Raw genomic sequence first — 18,771 nt, 5'->3', positions numbered from 1 at the left:
GACATCATTAGCACCCAACAGTGGGTGTAGACCATAGTATAAAAGTATGCTCTCACACATACAAATCCACACACCCACACATACTTGAGCATCCATTTAAACAAAGTCTTCGTACTGAGTTTCTATCGGCACTCGGAAGGTGAAGGGCAAACTCAGCCATGACGAAGGCTACCACTAAAGGAGAAGGCTAATCGAAAAGTAGTCCAAATCGTTTCATTCAAGCTACAACTGCTTGTGAAGTCTAAACGATTTCATTTTAGTCTCTGCCAAACGAGCATCTAAATCTAAATCTAGCCGATAGGGCAACACACCATTTAAGATAGAAAGAATTATCGCAATACCAGCAGGCCGCAACTTGGACGAAAACTTCACGAGGTGAAATCGCATGTCCGCTAATACGGCAGAAGCATATACCTAGATGAATCCAAGAACATTCCCAAACTCATCCTTTAAAAACACAACATAGTGCAGTTTCAATCTCACAATAGTCACTCATAAGATTGAAAACCATAAACTCCATCACGCATAGCAGGGACTAGCTCCTATGACATCCCCACTGACGTCATCAGCGGCCAACAGTGGGTGTAGACCATAGTATAAAAGTATGCTCTGACAAATACAAATCCACACACCCACACATACTTGAGCATCCATTTATAAAAAGTCTGTATTTCTGAGTGAGTGTTTATTGCATCTGTGAGCATCTATCTGAGTTGAGTGTGTGTAAGAGTTGGAGAGATCTTGGGTGGAGGTTTGAGTGATTCATTTCCTCCTATTCTCTAACATGGTATCAGAGCCGTAGGCTCTCAACTCTTCTTCATCAAAGCACTCTCTGAAGGAAGGAGTCCTTTGGCAGAAAGGGGATTCTATTTTCAGCTCAGGCTAGCACGGGAGGTCAGTACATCTTTTTTGCTTTAGCTTTTCAGTTTGCTATTCACCGAGATGGATCAGCGTTCAAAAGCCTCTACACCCATTGCTCGTCCTTCCTTCTTCTCTGGTCATCTTCCTCCTTCATTTATTCCCAATTTTGGTGAAACTGGAAAGGTCGATGGGACGAACTATCCAATCTGAAAAGTCAAGATCCGAAGCCATCTGTTGGCATGGAAGCTGTGGAAGATAGTGATTGGGACCGAGGAGAAGCCGGAGGACATGTTGAGATATCAAGCTCCACTCGTGATATGCCAGGGTGACCGTTGTGCATTTATGTCACCGACTTGTTAGCTGCAGATGCGGTTGGTACACCGCCCATGAATAATAGCTGGATGACAGCTATCCTTATGTACTCTAGTTCGTGGCTCAGTTAGTATGCCACCTTAGTTAGCTGAGTTTGGTTTGAGACCCACATATAGGGTTCTTTTATTTCTTTGTACTAGAGTTCTTTTGGCTTATATAACTAAGAAGAGGAAAACTGTTTTCAGCCTCCACCTTTGTGTGTATCCCCTCATTGTGTATGTGAGAAAGCCGAGGCCATTTCGGGGCCTCTTTTAAAGGCGGAAGTTCTTCGCAGGCACTCAGAAAAAGACCATGTTTTTACTGTGCGACCACCTGTTGATGCAAAATCGTCACTAGGAAGTGACTATGTGGTCAAATACCACTTTTGTCAGTTTTGCAGATCTGCCCATGTGAGGCAAAAGCTGTGTTTTTTGCAGTGACAGAATATTTTGCAGTGTTCTGTAATGGCGTCTGATTCTCTTTCACAGATTGTCAGTGAAAAGCTTGACAAGAACAACTTCCAGACATGAAAGTTTAGAATGACGAATTTCCTTATGGGAAAAGACTATTGGGAGTTCATTACAGGAAATGAAGAAGAACCAGTTCTTCCTAATGTTCCCAATCAACAGGAAATGCAGGCATTTAAAGGATGGCATGAGAGAGCCAAAAAAGTTATGTATTAGCTGTCTATTAGTATTTCGAATTCTATGATTGTGCATATTCAGGATGCAAGTATGCCAAAGGAGGCATGGGATACTTTGGCAAAAATGTACAGCACAAATACGCGAGCCAGGAAAATGCAGCTCAAGTAGGAGTTGCACAATGTGCAGAGAGAAAATATGAGCATCAATGACTACCACATGAAGGTGAAGAAAATTGCAGATGCACTTGCTTCCATTGGGTCACCAGTGGAAGATAATGATCTAGTTTCTGTGACCTTGAATGGTCTAGGAAAGGATTATGCACAGTTCCGCACATCCATTGCCGTCCGTGAAAAATTTCCTAATTTTGAGGAGTTGTTTGCTCTTCTAATTTCTAAAGATCAGAGAAATGGTGGTGCATCTTCTTCAGGAGGAACTTCAAAAGAAACTGTCTTCTACTCAAATGCTAGAAGAGGTAGAGGCAGAGGTAGAGGCAGAGGTAGAGGAGGCCGATCTGGAGGCCGTGGTAGAAATCAGAATATGGAGGAGGACGTGGTAACTCTAGAGGCAGGGGGAGCCAAAGAGGCCGTGGTGGATGGCAGAGAGGCCAAAATGCAAACAGCAATGTTGAATGCTACTACTGAGGTAAAATGGGTCATATGGCTAAAGACTGCTACAAAAAGCAGAATGACATTATGAATGGAAAATTGCAACAAGGCAATTATGCATCTTCTAGTAGACAGGGTGATGAGAGCATCTATTTATGGTGCAACACATGACCAATTCTATGACAAGTGTAGAAGAAAGAAATGATGTGTGGTATGTTGACTCAGGTGCGTCAAACCACATGACAGGTCATGCAGAATGGATGCAGGATGGAAGGAAAATGGAAAGACCAGGATTTGTGGAGACTGGTGATGATACTGCACATCCTATTGTGCAGATTGGTAAAATTCCTTTGTCTATGCAGGATGGGAAAAAGAAATACCTGTCTGATGTATTTCATGTCCCGAACATCACCAAGAACCTGGTTTCTGTTGGTCAAATGGTTGAGCAGGGCTTGCACGTTAGATTTAATCCTCATGGATGCTTTGTTGAGGATATGAAAAATAACGGTCGCTTGATAGCAAAAGGAAAGAAGAAGGGCAGGATGTTTACGTTGGATGCGGACATGCCTGAATTGAGTGCAGCAATGTTAGGCAAGGAAACAATTTCCTAGGCATGTTCAAGAGAGTAAGAAGCCATTGGAATTAATCCACTCTGATGTGTGGACTACTAAAGCTGCATCTATTGGAGGCTGTCATTATTTTGTCACTTTTATTGATGACTACAGCAGAAAAGTTTGGGTGTATTTTATGAAAAAGAAAAGTGAAGTGTTCGGGCACTTCAAAGCTTTTAAAGCTATGGTTGAAAAAGAAACAGGCCAGCAAATAAAATGCCTAAGGTCAGATTGAGGGGGAGAGTACCTCTCAAATGAGTTTGCAAGGTTCCTGCAGGAGCATGGCATAAAGCAGCAATATTCATGCAGTCATACCCCACAGCAAAATGGACTTCCAGAAAGGAAAAACAGGCATATTGGAGAGGTATCTCGAGCCATGCTAAATGAAAAAGACCTTCCAGATTATTATTGGGCTGAAGCAATTGCTACAACAGTTTACATAATGAACAGGACTCTCACTGCAGCAATACATGGCATGACGCCAAAGAAGATGTATACTGGTAGGAGACCAGATATTTCTCATCTGAAAATTTTTTGTTGCATTGCCTATGTTCATGTGCCAGATAAGTTGAGGTCCAAGTTGGATCCAAAAAGCGTGTCTTTATTGGTTATTCTCTGCAGCAGAAAGGGTATAGATGTTGTAACCCTTCTACTCGTAAGTTTACAGTAAGCAGAGATGTTTTTGATGAGATGAGCAGCTGGTATAAACCAGTAAATGTGATGATTGATGTAGATGCACAAAATGGTAATGCTGCACAGAATTCACAGCAGCAATCACAAAATATTAGTGGACCTGTAGTGTCCTCTAGCAGTGGTTCACATACTTCGCCATGGACAGGCAAATTGAGATCAGGAGAATCTCCTCAAAGCAATGCAGATAGTGGTATGCAGGTATCACGAAAAGAAAAAGAGAAGGTAGATCAGCCCATGTTTGATGTGAATGCAGGTCACTCTTATGTGGATGGTGAATCCAGTGGCTCAGAACAGAGCATTGATGATGAGTTGGGTATTCCTTCTGTTGTTACACCTGAAGTAAGGAAGACCAGGGATGTTTTGGGAGCACCTGAAAGTGAGCCTATTTTGCGCAGGTCAACCAGAGCTAGATATCATGTGGATAGGCTGAAATATGATGGATTTAGAGCCATTCACTATGCCTATATGGTCAAAGTGATACAGGAACCAGAACCCACTTCTTTTGAGCAAGCCATGGGAAAAGAAAAATGAGAGAAAGCCATGGATGAAGAAATGGATGCCATGGAAGCCAATGCTACATGGGAATTGGTGCCTTTGCCTAAAGACAAGAATGCAATTGGTTGTAAGTGGATTTATAAGGTCAAGCACAATGCAAATGGTTCTGTGAATAGATACAAGACAAGATTAGTAGTCAAGGGGTATGCACAGACATATGGCATTGATTATGAAGAAACATTCAGTATGGTTGCAAGGATGGCAACTGTAAGAGCAGTCATTGCTATGGCTGCATCAAAGGGATGGTCTTTACATCAGATGAATGTAAAGAATGCTTTCTTGCATGTAAAGAAAGCATTCTTTACAAGAATGCAATTGGCTGTAAGTGGATTTATAAGGTCAAGCACAATGCAGATGGTTCTGTGAACAGATACAAGACAAGATTAGTAGTCAAGGGATATGCGCAGACATATGGCATTGATTATGAAGAAACATTCAATCTGGTTGCAAGGATGGCAACTGTAAGAGCAATCATTGCTATGGCTGCATCAAAGGGATGGTCTTTACATCAGATGGATGTAAAGAATGCTTTCTTGCATGGTGATTTGTAAGAAGAGGTCTTTATGGAGCAGCCACCAAATTATGTTCATGCTGTTCATCCTGAGTTTGTTTGCAGGTTGAAGAAAGCCTTGTATGGCTTGAAGCAAGCACCTAGAGCATGGTCTGACAAGATAGAACAGTATCTTGTCACTATTGGCTTTCAGATTTCCAAGGCAGATTTCTCACTTTATGTGAGAAAAACAGAGAAAGGTATTATGCTGCTTGTCATTTATGTTGATGATTTGATCATCACAGGTGATAGTGATGAAGATATCCTTCATGTGAAAATGCTATTGAAGCAGAAGTTTGAGATGAAGGATTTGGGAGAGCTGCATTATTTCTTGGGCATTGAGGTGATTAGATCACCAAGTGGAATACAACCCTTGCAGAGGCAGTATGGATTGGACATGCTGTCCAAATATGGGATGACAGGCTGTAAGCCTATTTCAGTTCCTTTGGAGCAGAATGTGAAGCTGAGCGTAGATGCAGGTGAGCTTCTGGAAGACCCTACTATGTACAGACGCATAGTAGGAAGTTTGATTTATATGACTATTACCAGGCCAGATTTGAGTTTTTCTGTTGGATTGGTAAGTCAGTTTATGCAGGCTTCAAGGAAACCGCATTTGGATGCGGCTAGACGCATACTCAGGTATGTGAAGTCCACATTGCAGTATGGACTATTTTATGAGGCTGGGGTTCAGATGCAGTTGCATGGATACACTGATGCTGATTGGGCTGGTAGTATTTCTGATAGACGATCTACCAGTGGATATGTGTTCTCTTTTGGAAGTGCTGCAGTCACTTGGAGCAGCAAGAAACAGCCTACAGTTGCCTTGTCAAGCATAAAGGCTGAGTACAGGGGTGCAGCAATGGCTGCATGTTGGCAAATAACTCAGTCTATCATGCTAGAACAAAGCACATTGAGGTGCATTATCACTATGTGCAAGAGAAGGTTTTACTAGGTCTTATTGATCTAGTTTATGTCAGGACAGAGGATCAGGTAGCTGACATATTCACAAAGGCATTGGGCGCAGAGAAGTTGCGCAAGTTCAAAGACCTGCTTGGTGTGCAGGAATTGGGATTGAGCTCGAGGGGGAGTGTTGAGATATCGAGCTCCACTCGTGATATGCCAGGGTGACCGTTGTGCATTTATGTCACCGACTTGTTAGCTGCAGATGCGATTGGTACAACGCCCATGAATAATAGCTGGATGACAGGTATCCTTATGTACTCTAATTCGTGGCTTAGTTAGCATGCCACCTTAGTTAGCTGAGTTTGGTTTGAGACCCACGTATAGGTTCTTCTATTTCTTTGTACTAGAGTTCTTTTGGCTTATACAACTAAGAAGAGCAAAACTGTTTTCAGTCTCCACCTTTGTGTGTATTCCCCCATTGTGTATGTGAGAAAGCCGCAAGTGAGACTCCTTCCCTCTCTCCCACTATCTTTACAGGACATTGTGGACAAAAGAGGTGAAGTTTTAGTTGAAGCAGATGCGGATGAACTCAGTGCATGGGAGGAGAGGGATGCTCAAGCCTTAGCAACGCTTATTGGCACGACAGCAGATGCTGTGATTCCTCATATCCAGTTGGCAGAGACGTCTTCAGGGGCGTGGGCCATACTGAAGGAGCTGTATGAAACTGATAATACAGCCCGTATCATTACTCTTCAGCATCAGCTTTATCTTGATGTGAATGAGGGTGGTAGTGTGCATGATCATCTGACAAAGGTGAAAGTCGTGCAGGACCAGCTCGCAGCGGTTGGTCAGAAGGTGGACTCGAGTCAATTGGCGTTGCTCACACTTCACAAGTTGCCACGGAGTTTCAAAAGTTTTGTGACTACGGTCACTGCGGGTCAACGGACTAAGCCAATCACCTTTAAGAAGCTTGGCCCACTCCTGCTTCAGGAGGAGGCTCAAGAGAAACTCTTTACGCAAACCGACGAGAAGGCATTAGTGGCCAAAGACAAGCCTGGAAAAGGCAAGCCAAAGGAGTTCAAGAAGTCAGAGGTCGCTCACCGAAAGAAGAAAATGAAGGCTATTATTGTGAAAAGCTTGGCCACTCCGCCAAAGAATGCCAAAAGAAGAAGGTACATCAGAAGCGGAAGAGAGAAACCGGGAACAAAGAAGAGCCTAAGAATTATTCTGCCAATGTGACGACTGGACAGTTGTTTTTAATCAGTGAACATTGTTCAGCATATGCAGTCAGTGAAGGTAAAGAGGGTTAATATGTTGACAGCAGTGCTTCCAAGCACATGTCCAACAGAAGGACTTGGTTCAAAACCATGGAACGTACACATCCGGATTCCAAAGTTTCTGTCAGGGATAGCCGGACGTGTCCTGTGAAGGGCATCGGTAGCATTCCTTTCATTACAACCGCGGGTGAGGAGAAGGATATCTCTGGAGTACTTTATGTACCCAACCTTTGCAAGAACTTACTGTCTATAAGTCAGATGGACAAAAACAACAAGGCAGTTCTCTTTCAAGATGGCAAGGTCACCGTGACATCCAAAGCAAATGGACACATGGTGGCTCAAGGAGTTGAAGAGAACGGACTGTATTGCCTCAGTGCAATGTTGGTTCATGAAGACAACGGAAAGTCCAAACTTTGGTATGAGTGCTTCGGTCATGTCAGCTATGGAATCTTGGCTGAAATGTCAAAGTCAAAGATGGTGGATGGACTTCCATCAATTATAGGCAAGGATGATGTCTGTAGGGCTTGTCTAGAAGGCAAGTAGCACAGGGATAAGTTCCCACAAGAAGCCTCGTTTCGGGCCAGCAAACCACTTGAGTTGGTTCATGCCGACATTTGTGGCCAAATGTCTACAGCATCGTGGGCAGGATCCAGTTACTCACTTCTCTTTGTGGATGATTTCAGTAGAATGACCTGGGTATATTGTTTGGCTAAAAAGTCTCAAGCTTTCGAGAAGTTCAAGGACTGGAAGGCCAGAGTTGAAAAGGAGACAAGGGAGGATGTCAAGACGTTCCGCACAGACAGGGGGGGAGAATTCACCTCAAATGAGTTCAACACATTTTGTCGCAAGCATAGGATCAAGCGACAACTCACCACAGCACATACTTCTCAGTAAAACGGGGTAGCCGAGAGGAAGCATAGAACCACCACAGAGACGGGGCTTGCTATGCTCCGAGGGAGGAACCTTTCTAAAGCCTATTGGAGTGAAGCTATCAATACAGCCATACACATTCTCAACAGGACCAAGACGAAGGCCATCAAGGACAAGACTCCATATGAGGCATTTAATGGTAAGAAGCCCTCTATCACTCATCTTCGCATTTTTGGTTCTAACACATTGGTGCATGTGCACAAGGAAGACAGGACCAAGCTTGATTCCCGGAGCAGAAAATGTATCTTTGTTGGGTATAGCGAAGAATCCAAGGCCTATCGACTCTTACCCAGTAAAGAAGCAGATCCTTATCAGTCGGGATGCTGTCTTCGAGGAAAAGCAACCTGAACCCCAGGAGGAGCCTCAGATTGAGGAGGAGGAGATTGTTCAACCCCCGTACCCACCCCGCCCCAAGTTGACCATCCAAGAGGTGGCAAAATCAGAAGTTGATGTTCCACAAGATACTGAGAAAGAGCAGGATGTTCCAAAAGCAGTTCCAGTTCCTCCTCCCACTGAGAAGCAGAAAAGGTTGCCCCAATGGTACCTAAGGACATTGGAAGAGTCTCGGGTCACCGAATTACCTGAGAGTAGCAGTTCCGGATTCCGTCGGTCCCAACGTCTTCAAAAGACCCCCTCCGTGAATTTTGTGTTGGTGGCTCAGCTTGACGAGCCAAGGACCTTCGAGGAGGCGAAGGACAATCCAGAATGGCAGGCTACCATGCAGGCAGAGATGGATGCTATCCTAAAGAACACTACCTGCGACTTAGTGGCCAGGCCCCCGCGACGGAAAGTCATCGGCACTAAGTGGGTATACAAACTTAAATACAAATCAAACGGCAGCTTGGATAAGTATAAAGCAAGGTTAGTAGTCAAAGGTTTTACTCAAACTGAAGGCATAGATTTTAATGAAACCTTTGCTCCCATAGCCCACATGGTTACTATCCGGACAGTGATTGCCCTTGCTGCCCAATTCCAGTGGCCTATTTTTCAAATGGACGTGAAGTCCGCATTCCTTAATGGAACCTTGGAGGAGGAGGTTTACGTGGAGCAGCCACTGGGCTTTCAAGATCCAGGGTCCCCATTAAAGGTCTGCAGGTTGAAGAAGGCGTTATACGGGCTGAAACAAGCCCCCAGAGCTTGGTACCAAAGGATTGATGTATTCTTTTAGAAGATAGGGCTAAGTTTGAGGCAAACCTTTACTTGTTCATTGAGAAGGGATTGCGACTGGTACTCATCCTCTATGTTGATGATCTTATCTTGACAGGTGACCATGTCAAGAAGATTTCACAGGTCAAGGAGCTACTCATGTCTGAGTTTGAGATCACTGACCTTGGGTTATTACACTACTTCCTTGGGATAGAAGTAAAGCACGCCAAAGGCAGGATCTTCATTTCACAGGAGAAATATTGCAAAGAACTTCTGAAGAGATTTCAGATGGAGGATTGCAGGACAGCAGTAACTCCCATGGAGGTCGGGCTCAAGCTAAGTGTTCATGACACATCTCAGCCGGTCGATACTCCTCTGTACCGACGATTGGTAGGAAGCTTGCTTTACCTTACCAATACTCGACCTGATATTTGTTATGCAGTTGGGCTATTATGCCAGTTCTCTGCTTCTACCAGGAAGAGTCATTGGGATGCAGGTTTACGGGTGCTGAGGTATCTAAAGGGTACTTGCACCTATGGGATCACCTACACCAAAGGCATCAAACTAGGCGGGTTCTGTGATAGTGATTGGGCGGGTGATGCTGACACTAGAAGATCAACAACAGGGTATTGTTTCTTACTTGCATCTGGTGCCATCTCTTGGCTGAGTAAGAAGCAACCCACAGTGGCCCTTTCATCTATAAAGGCAGAGTACAGAGCCGCGTGTACAGCAGCTTGTGAGACACTGTGGTTGAGGTGGATTTTGGAGGACATGGACGTGTGTCAGGAGGACGCAACAATGCTGATGTGCGACAATCAGAGTTGCATAGCCATGGCCAAGAATCCAGTGTACCATGCGCGGACCAAGCACATCAAAGTTCATTACCACTTTGTTCGAGAGCTCATCATCGACGACGTGATCGAGATTATGTACTGCCCGACCGCCGACAACTTGTTCAACCTCTTCACGAAGGCACTCCCTCGAGAACAGATGGAGCACCTCATCAAAGGGATTGGCCCACAGTTGTGACATTGAGGGGGGGTGTTAGAAACTCACTGTGCCCACCTGTGAGCCCTCGATTTGAGGGGACAAGGAGCAGTGAGAGGTAGGAGGGCTGGGGAAAGAGAGAAACTCATGCCGGCATCATAGGCAACCAGCACACGGGCTGGTTGCTGCCTGCAACAGCAGGGAAACAGGGGCCTTAGGCCTCACTTGGAGGTGCCTGCAGCTGCACAGGGCACCCTTAAATAGGGGCCTGTGGCAGGCCAAGTCGACCCAACCAGGGCCACTGACCAGGGCCAACCCTGGTCGGTTTTCTAGGGCCCACCTGGTCGGCCACCAGACAGGGAACCGACCCTGCTGGTCGGTCAACTCAAGGGCCTAGGCAATGCCTATAAAAGGCCCACTCCTTTAGTCACTCCAGCATCCAGTGCAAGACTGAAAGTGTCACGGGGGCGTGAAATTATAAGTACTTTAATGTACTACAAGACCGTGACAACTTTGGTTTTAAAAGTCCAAGCATAGGCTTAATAATGTGTAATTAAACACGGCATGGTGCCTAGCACATAAGCGTAATTAATCCCTAGGCCCAAAGGCATTCCAAGGAATCAAAAGAGTGGTTGTTGGAAAATGATGATGTGGCATTTTTAATGGACCCCCTAGAGGGCCATGTACCTTCAGTGGCCCCCCTAGAGTTCCAGGTGGCTCTAGTGCCTTCTACATGCTCCTTTGCCATTCCTGGACCTTCCTGGGCCTTCTAAACTTCACATGTGTGGTTTTCTCTCTCATCTTCTCCCTTTGTTGAGATTTTGGACTGGTTTTTCAGCCTCTTTCAACTGAATTCCGTTTTTCTTCATAACTCCTCACCCATTTGGATTCCTCAACTTCCGTTTGGCCCGATGGCTTCCCCTCTGCCTCCCCTTCGTAGTGATATGCTTTTCCCTCCGTGCGTTTGGTAGAACGGGCAGAGCTGAGCACTTCTTTTGCTGGTCGAATTTGCAAAAGTGGCTTTTTCTGGACCTTTTTGCTTCTACCGCCTCCTGGGCCTCTCCTCTTGCAAAGCTACAGCTTTTTGTTGAATTTCGAGTGGTCCCACGCGCTGGTTGACTGGTTTTTCTCAGTTTTGGAGGACTTTCCGGCGATGAAACTTCTCCAAAACCTTCTCGATGCATTCCTCTCTAAAGCACGCTTCTTTTGAGCCCAGGAACTCCCATTTCTTCGCGACAAAAGTGCTTCTTTTCGCATTTTTCAGTGGAATTCTTGCTGGTCGGCTCTTGTAAATGCTCTCTCTTCATGCCTTTGCACTCCTCTTTGGCTGAGAATGCAATTGGGCATTGGCTACTATGTCCTCCTGGCGATTGAGGACTTGGTTCAAGTTTTCAGGGCTTGGTGAGTTGTGATTTTGCTGCTGCAATTTCTTTTTGCCATAAGCTATTGGTTGGCCTCGTGTGCCGCCTCTTTCTTGGCTCACAGGTGCCCAGACAGTGCTACATGAGTCATTCCTTGGTTGGGTACTTTGCTGATTTTATTTTGGAGCTTTGAAAAGCTTTGTGAATGCCATCTAGAAACCACTCAAAAAGTGTGCAGATGGGGTGCAGTGTGATTGCATCTGGACAGCCAATGGAATTGCACTAGGAAAAGAGAATGCCTTTGGGTTGAGCCTATGGATTAAGTGCACTTATGTGATGGTGTTCTATGCTTGAAAGCCTTGCGAAGGCTTAGTGAATTGGGGCTGCGTGCTCAGTTGCAAGGAAGGTCTCCCAGATGCAACTTGTAATCATTTCACTGTGAAATATAAAAAAATACCGAAAGGGGCGCCACGATGTTTGGGGCCAATCGGGTGCACTTGTCTATGTTTGTTGAGCAGGGGCATTCTATCCTCCATCCCTTTTTCAATGGTTTTGTTTGTGAACAAATGGGTAAATGCCAAAAGGTGATCATGCAATGGTTAATGGTTGTGATATATGCTTTGTGAGCTGTAAATAAGTGCTGAAGTGATTAAAGGTTTAGTTCCACTGCCCTCTAAGTGATTAGAGGCCGGTTTCAGAAAGCCTCCTTCCAAGGCTGTGATGTGCACTCAGTTCTGGAGCAGTTTGTGAGAGAGAGAGTCCTTCAGTATTCTCCGGCAGTTTACTATATTTTGTATTGCTCCCTGTGAGCTGTTTTTTCTGCCCACCATCCGGTGGATGAATATACTCTCTCTCTCTCTCTGTCCAAGTTATTTCTGAGTGAGTGTTTATTGCATCTATGATCATCTATATGAGTTGAGTGTGTGTAAGAGTTGGAGAGATCTTGGGTGGAGGTTTGAGTGATTCATTCCCTCCTATTCTCTAACAAAGTCTTTGTACTGAGTTTCTATCCGCACTTGACGAAGGCTAGCACTAAAGGAGAAGGCTAATCAAAAAGTAGTCCAAATCTCTTCATTCAAGCTACAACTGCTTGTGAAGTCTAAACGATTTCATTTTACTCTCTCGCAAACGAGCATCTAAATCTAAATCTAGCTGATAGGGCAACACACCATTTAAGATAGAAAGCATTATCGCAATACCAGCAGGCCGCAACTTGGACGAAAACTTCACAAGGCGAAATCTGCATGTCCGCTAATACGGCAGAAGCATATACCTAGGTCAATCCAGGCACATTCCCAAACTCATCCTCTAAAAACACAACATACTGCAGTTTCAATCTTACGATAGTCACTCGTAAGATTGAAAACCATAAACTCCATCACGCAAAGCAGGGACTCGCTACTATGACATCCCCACTAACCTCATCAGTGCCCAACAGTGGGTGTAGACCAAAAGTATGCTCTCACACATACAAATCCACACACCCACACATACTTGAGCATACATTTATACAAAGTCTTCGTACTGAGTTTCTATCGGGACTCCGGAGGTGAAGGGAAAACTCAGCCATGACGAAGGCTAGCACTAAAGAAGAAGGCTAATCAAAAAGTAGTCCAAATCTCTTCATTCAAGCTACAACTGCTTGTGAAGTCTAAACGATTTCATTTTAGTCTCTCCCAAACGAGCATCTAAATCTAAATCTAGCTGATAGGGCAACGCACCATTTAAGATAGAAAGAATTATCGCAATACCAGCAGGCCGCAACTTGGACGAAAACTTCACAAGGTGAAATCTGCATGTCCGCTAATACGGCATAAGCATATACCTAGATGAATCCGGGAACATTCCCAAACTCATCCTCTAAAAACACAACATAGTGCAGTTTCAATCTCACGATAGACACTCATAAGATTGAAAACCATAAACTCCATCATGCATAGCAGGGACTAGCTACTATGACATCCCCACTGACGTCATCAGCGCCCAACAGTGGGTGTAGACCGTAATATAAAAGTATGCTCTCACACATACAAATCCACACACCCACACATACTTGAGCATCCATTTACAGAAAGTCTTCATACTGAGTTCCTATCGGCACTCCAGAGGTGAAGGGCAAACTCAGCCATGACGAAGGCTACTACTAAAGGAGAAGGCTAATCAAAAAGTAGTCCAAATCTCTTCATTCAAGCTACAATTGGTTGTGAAGTCTAAACAATTCCATTTTAGTCTCTCCCAAATGAGCATCTAAATCTAAATCTAGCTGATAGGGCAACGCACCATTTAAGATAGAAAGAATTATCGCAACACTAGCAGGCCGCAACTTGGACGAAAACTTCACAAAGTGAAATTTGCATGTCCGCTAACATGACATAAGCATATACCTAGATGAATCCAGAAACATTCCCAAACTCATCCTCTAAAAACACAACATAGTGTAGTTTCAATCTCACGATAGTCACTCATAAGATTGAAAACCATAAACTGCATCACGCATAGCAAGGCTAGCTACTATGACATCCCCACTGACGTCATCAGCGCCCAACAGTGGGTGTAGACCATAGTATAAAAGTATGCTCTCACACATACAAATCCACACACCCACACATACTTGAGCATCCATTTATACAAAGTCTTCGTACTGAGTTTCTATCAGCACTCCAGAGGTGAAGGGCAAACTCAGCCATGATGAAGGCTACCACTGAAGGAGAAGGCTAATCAAAAAGTAGTCCAAATCTCTTAATTCAAGCTACAACTGCTTGTGAAGTCTGAACGATTTCATTTTAGTCTCTCCCAAACGAGCATCTAAATCTAAATCTAGCTAATAGGGCAACGCACCATTTAAGATAGAAAGAATTATCGCAATACCAGCAAGCCGCAACCTGGACGAAAACTTCACAAGGTGAAATTTGCATGTCCGCTAATATGGCATAAGCATATACCTAGATGAATCCAAGAACATTCCCAAACTCATCCTCTAAAAACACAACATAGTGCAGTTTCAATCTCACGATAGTCACTCATAAGATTGAAAACCATAAACTCCATCACGCATAGCAGGGACTAGCTACTATGACATCCCCACTGACGTCATCAGCGCCCAACAATGGGTGCAGACTATAGTATAAATGTATGCTCTCACACATACAAATCCACACACCCACACATACTTGAGCATTTATACAAAGTCTTCGTACTGAGTTTCTATCGGCAGTCCGGAGGTGAAGGGCAAACTCAGCCATGACGAAGGCTACCACTGAAGTAGAAGGCTAATCAAAAAGTAGTCCAAATCTCTTCATTCAAGCTACAATTGCTTGTGAAGTCTAAACAATTTCATTTTAGTCTCTCCCAAACGAGCATCTAAATCTAAATCTAGCTGATAGGGCAATGCACCATTTAAGATAAAAAGAATTATCGCAATACCAACAGGCCGCAACTTGGACGAAAACTTCACAAGGTGAAATTTGCATGTTTGCTAATACGGCATAAGCATATACCTAGATGAATCCAAGAACATTCCCAAACTCATCCTCTAAAAACACAACATAGTGCAGTTTCAATCTCACGATAGTCACTCATAAGATTGAAAACCATAAACTCCATCACGCATAGCAAGGACTAGCTACTATACAACCCCACTGACCTCATCAGCGCCCAACAGTGGGTGTAGACCATAGTATAAAAGTATGGTCTCACACATACAAATCCACACACCCACACATACTTGAGCATCCATTTATACAAAGTCTTCGTTTTAAGTTTCTATCGGCACTCCGAAGGTGAAGGGCAAACTCAGCCATAATGAAGGCTACCACTAAAGGAGAAGGCTAATCAAAAAGTAGTCCAAATCTCTTCATTCAAGCTACAACTGCTTGTGAAGTCTAAACGATTTCATTTTAGTCTCTCCCAAATGAGCATCTAAATCTAAATCTAGCTGATAGGGCAACGCACCATTTAAGATAGAAAGGATTATCGCAATACCAGCAGGCCGCAACTTGAACGAAAACTTCACAAGGTGAAATTTGCATGTCCGCTAATACGGCAGAAGCATATACGTAGATGAATCCAAGAACATTCCCAAACTCATCCTCTAAAAACACAACATAGTGCAGTTTCAATCTCACGATAGTCACTCATAAGATTGAAAACCATAAACTCATAGTGAAGGGTTGGGGTATGCACATGGAAATCTCAGAAACCCTTGAATCAGGCTACGCACATAGTCCAACTTCTCTGGATTGATTCCCTGGCAGGCTGTAGCTCAACATTGCTCGTTTTGTATTTTAGGACATGCAGGAACAGATCAGATTCCTTGCATATGACCAAACTACCCTTGGAGTGTGAACCCACAGCTCTGCATGGAAATTCTAGTTGACACTTGATGTTTTCACGCCAAGTTTCACTTTATGTCCCCATCTTTCAATTTCTATCAAAATCGTATCTGCACTCCCCATTCATGAAGGAAGAACCAACTTGGTTGACAATCTTCTTCCCGCCCCAGATTCTCTCAATCTAATAGAAATGGGGTTTGCTTTCGGCAAGTATTCCTTGATACAATCTAGATAAATCCATGCAGTCTTCGAGAGGACTCCATGTGCCCCCTTCTGCTTCTCCATCGTCTTCACATGACTATACCCTACTCTTGTTTTGCCTGCATGGGCTCGAGACCTACACTACTATTTCAACGAGAAAATATTAAGAGGCATCCAAGCTTTGGTTTGCTGAATTAAAATTTGAAAATCGCACCATTCTGGTGGGCTACTATGGCAAGAAGCTGAGAGCAAGCTCATACTTGAAGGCATTTCAAAGTGCAGACCAATAGGAAATCCTTTGGCAAGAATACCTTATCGAAAGCTCAAGCATTAAGCAAAAAAGACTTGGTGGCATATCCCAAAAAAAGGGGTGGTTTAGGTTATCGTTGGTCCCAATCATTTGGTGTTGCAATGACGATAGAGAAGCAGCAGCTCTTTTCCGGAGGTATTAATAAGGAGACTTCAGAAATACTAGAAAGCTCCACGAAACAAGCCCCAACTCAGAGAATATCTTCAGGTCACCATCACTGCTAGTAGAGCAAAGGCAAAATCATATGTCTGACGTAAAAGATGAGGCCACAACATTTATGAGCAGCTGGCACGGAATAAATGATGGGGAATAACAAAGAAGCTCCAAAGAAGGTATCTAATGCCAAGATAATGAAGGCAGACCCACAAAAGATGAAGACATACGAGTTGGTTGATTTTTCGGTTATATTTTCAGAGGTAAGCTAAAACTGTCAACGATTTATACACACTTCGGTCAATCAGCGTGCACCTCAACTGGAGCATGTGACTCTCTCTCCATTGCAGCACGTGGCTCTTTCTCCGTAGAATCAACAAATCGATCTAGAGTACTTTCAAATTTCCGCACCACCGTTGTTGCTGCAAACGAGATAAGGAATCTGTAAGGCTGCATTCCAAAAAAGACCAAGAAGAATAGACCTCAGAAACAATCCCGTGGGGTGAGTGTCCATCATATCCATCTCAATATGCAATTACGATTCCGGTGGACTACATTTGCAAACTTTACCACAGTACAAACTTGAGTAGAGTGAATGCAAAATCTTGAAATCCTAACTTCCAAGCTGATAAAAAACCTCCAAAAGTGTGAGGAGATAGGGTTAAAAAGCGACCATGTTGCAAACGCGACTGAGAGTTCTCCATATTCTCCCTTACAAGAGGTCCTGGATGCATGATTGACATGCCGGTACGAATCTCATGGCGAATGGCGTCCAGCTGTGCCATGGTGTCACGCAGCTCTTTCTGAACCTGCGTAAGTATACAAAGCAGCCCTCTTGGTCAAATTATATCATCAAACGACTCTTCGCCAATATATATTCGCAGAAAAAAATGAAATGATGGAATGAGGAGGCAGAAACCTGGCTGGTTTGCGACTGCTGCATGAGTGCATCGACTTGGCCGCGCATGGTTTGCATGAAGCCTACGGCCTTGCCAGTCAACCTGCCAGCTGCTCGTGCGACGATGGGAAGGTCTTTGGGACCTGAAAGAAGATGGCAGGTAGAATTGTGAGGCAAAAGTGAAGCAAAGAGCTTAGAAATCCGAAGAAATGCAGATGAATTTGACAAGCAGGAGGACGAACCTAAAAGTACAACAGTTCCAACCATCAGAAAGAGGAGATCGCCGTAGGAGAATCCCAACACCATGATCAAGAAACTGCATAATCCCACACAAGAAGAGCTAACTGGCAGTGGAAGCTCCAGTCTTTCCTCAAATTCCTCTATTTTTCATCAAGGGTCCGTCGGCGTAAGTAGCCTGAGGCTGGGTTTAGAGTGTCCAAGTGAGCATTCCCATCTAGGCGTGTATGGCTACAGCTTTCATATTTCACTACCACCAACATTTACATTTCACTACCATCTAGGCGTGTATGGCTATAGGCGGAGAGGCTTTCATATTTCGCTACCCCCTAGCCCTCCAAATTTCACATTGTCTCGCCAACACATAGCCCCTTACAAATTCCTCTATTATGAATGGATGTTTGTTGGGGATCTCGATGTCTCTACACAAACCCCATGACGATGTCTTCCTTGAATTTCCTTTTCTTGATGTGGCACTCATGCCTTCCTTTACTATGATGTGGATCAAGAAATGACCTCCTATCACTCCTTAATGTGCTACTATCTCCCTTTCATGTGGAAAGCCACATCGTCCAAGGTCATATCCCCTCCCTTTCTATATAGTCTTTTCACCTATTCACTCTCCTCACTTCGCAAATTCATATCCAACGATCTAACAACCATTCATAGCTCTAATCACTTGCCTAATTTTGTAAACGAAATTTCCATGATAGTTGCAAGTGGCTACTACATCTTGGATGACAGCTTGTGAGAGAGGGACGACTATTCGATTGGTTTATGCTTTCATGTGTTTGATTAAGATTAATCATGTGTTTGATTAAGCTTAATTTGATTGGTTTATGTTTTCATGTGTTTGATTAAGCTTAATTTAAGCTTGATTTATCATCCCCCTAGCTAATGAAGGGAGAGAGACACGGAAGATGATGCCGGGAGAGAGGGGCAAAAGATGAGCCTGGAGAGAGAGAGAGAGAGAGAGAGAGAGGTAGCAAGGGAGAGGGAGGGGGTGAGAGGTGGTAGATGAAAGGAGAGAGAGAGAGAGAGAGAGAGAGAGAGAGGGTTGGAGGGGGCGCAGAAGGAGATGTAGGAATGAAGGGAAGATATAAGGGAGGCAAGGTAGTGAAGGACATTTCCCGAATAAGCTAGAAGCTTCCCAAAGCCATTAAATCA

At 44.1% G+C, this 18,771-nt stretch overlaps 1 protein-coding gene across 2 annotated transcripts in view; it reads right to left on the bottom strand.

Annotated features, from left to right (window-relative positions):
* The window catches only part of LOC147880296 (uncharacterized), a 38,000-nt gene extending 20,157 nt beyond the window's left edge, over positions 1-17,843 (bottom strand). The window contains exons 1-5 of one of the 2 annotated variants that reach the window (XM_087370995.1): positions 17,739-17,843; positions 17,610-17,685; positions 17,389-17,510; positions 17,143-17,278; positions 16,785-16,891 (exon numbers count right to left, since the gene is read on the bottom strand). In XM_087370995.1, coding sequence (XP_087227121.1) covers positions 16,785-16,891; positions 17,143-17,278; positions 17,389-17,510; positions 17,610-17,673 — 429 coding nt within the window. In that variant the 5' untranslated portion in view covers positions 17,674-17,685; positions 17,739-17,843. The remainder of the gene's footprint in view (positions 1-16,784; positions 16,892-17,142; positions 17,279-17,388; positions 17,511-17,609; positions 17,686-17,738) is intronic. The other variant, XM_087370994.1, reaches the window with a different exon arrangement.
* Positions 17,844-18,771: the final 928 nt, after the last annotated feature.

The sequence above is a fragment of the Dipteris shenzhenensis genome, chromosome 32 (assembly GCF_047967505.1).
Source record: "Dipteris shenzhenensis isolate YYH24624 ecotype China chromosome 32, Dip_SZ_1.0, whole genome shotgun sequence".
Lineage (NCBI taxonomy): Eukaryota > Viridiplantae > Streptophyta > Polypodiopsida > Gleicheniales > Dipteridaceae > Dipteris > Dipteris shenzhenensis.
Note: the sequence above shows the minus strand (reverse complement) of the source record. Positions and strands in the feature narration are given on the sequence as shown.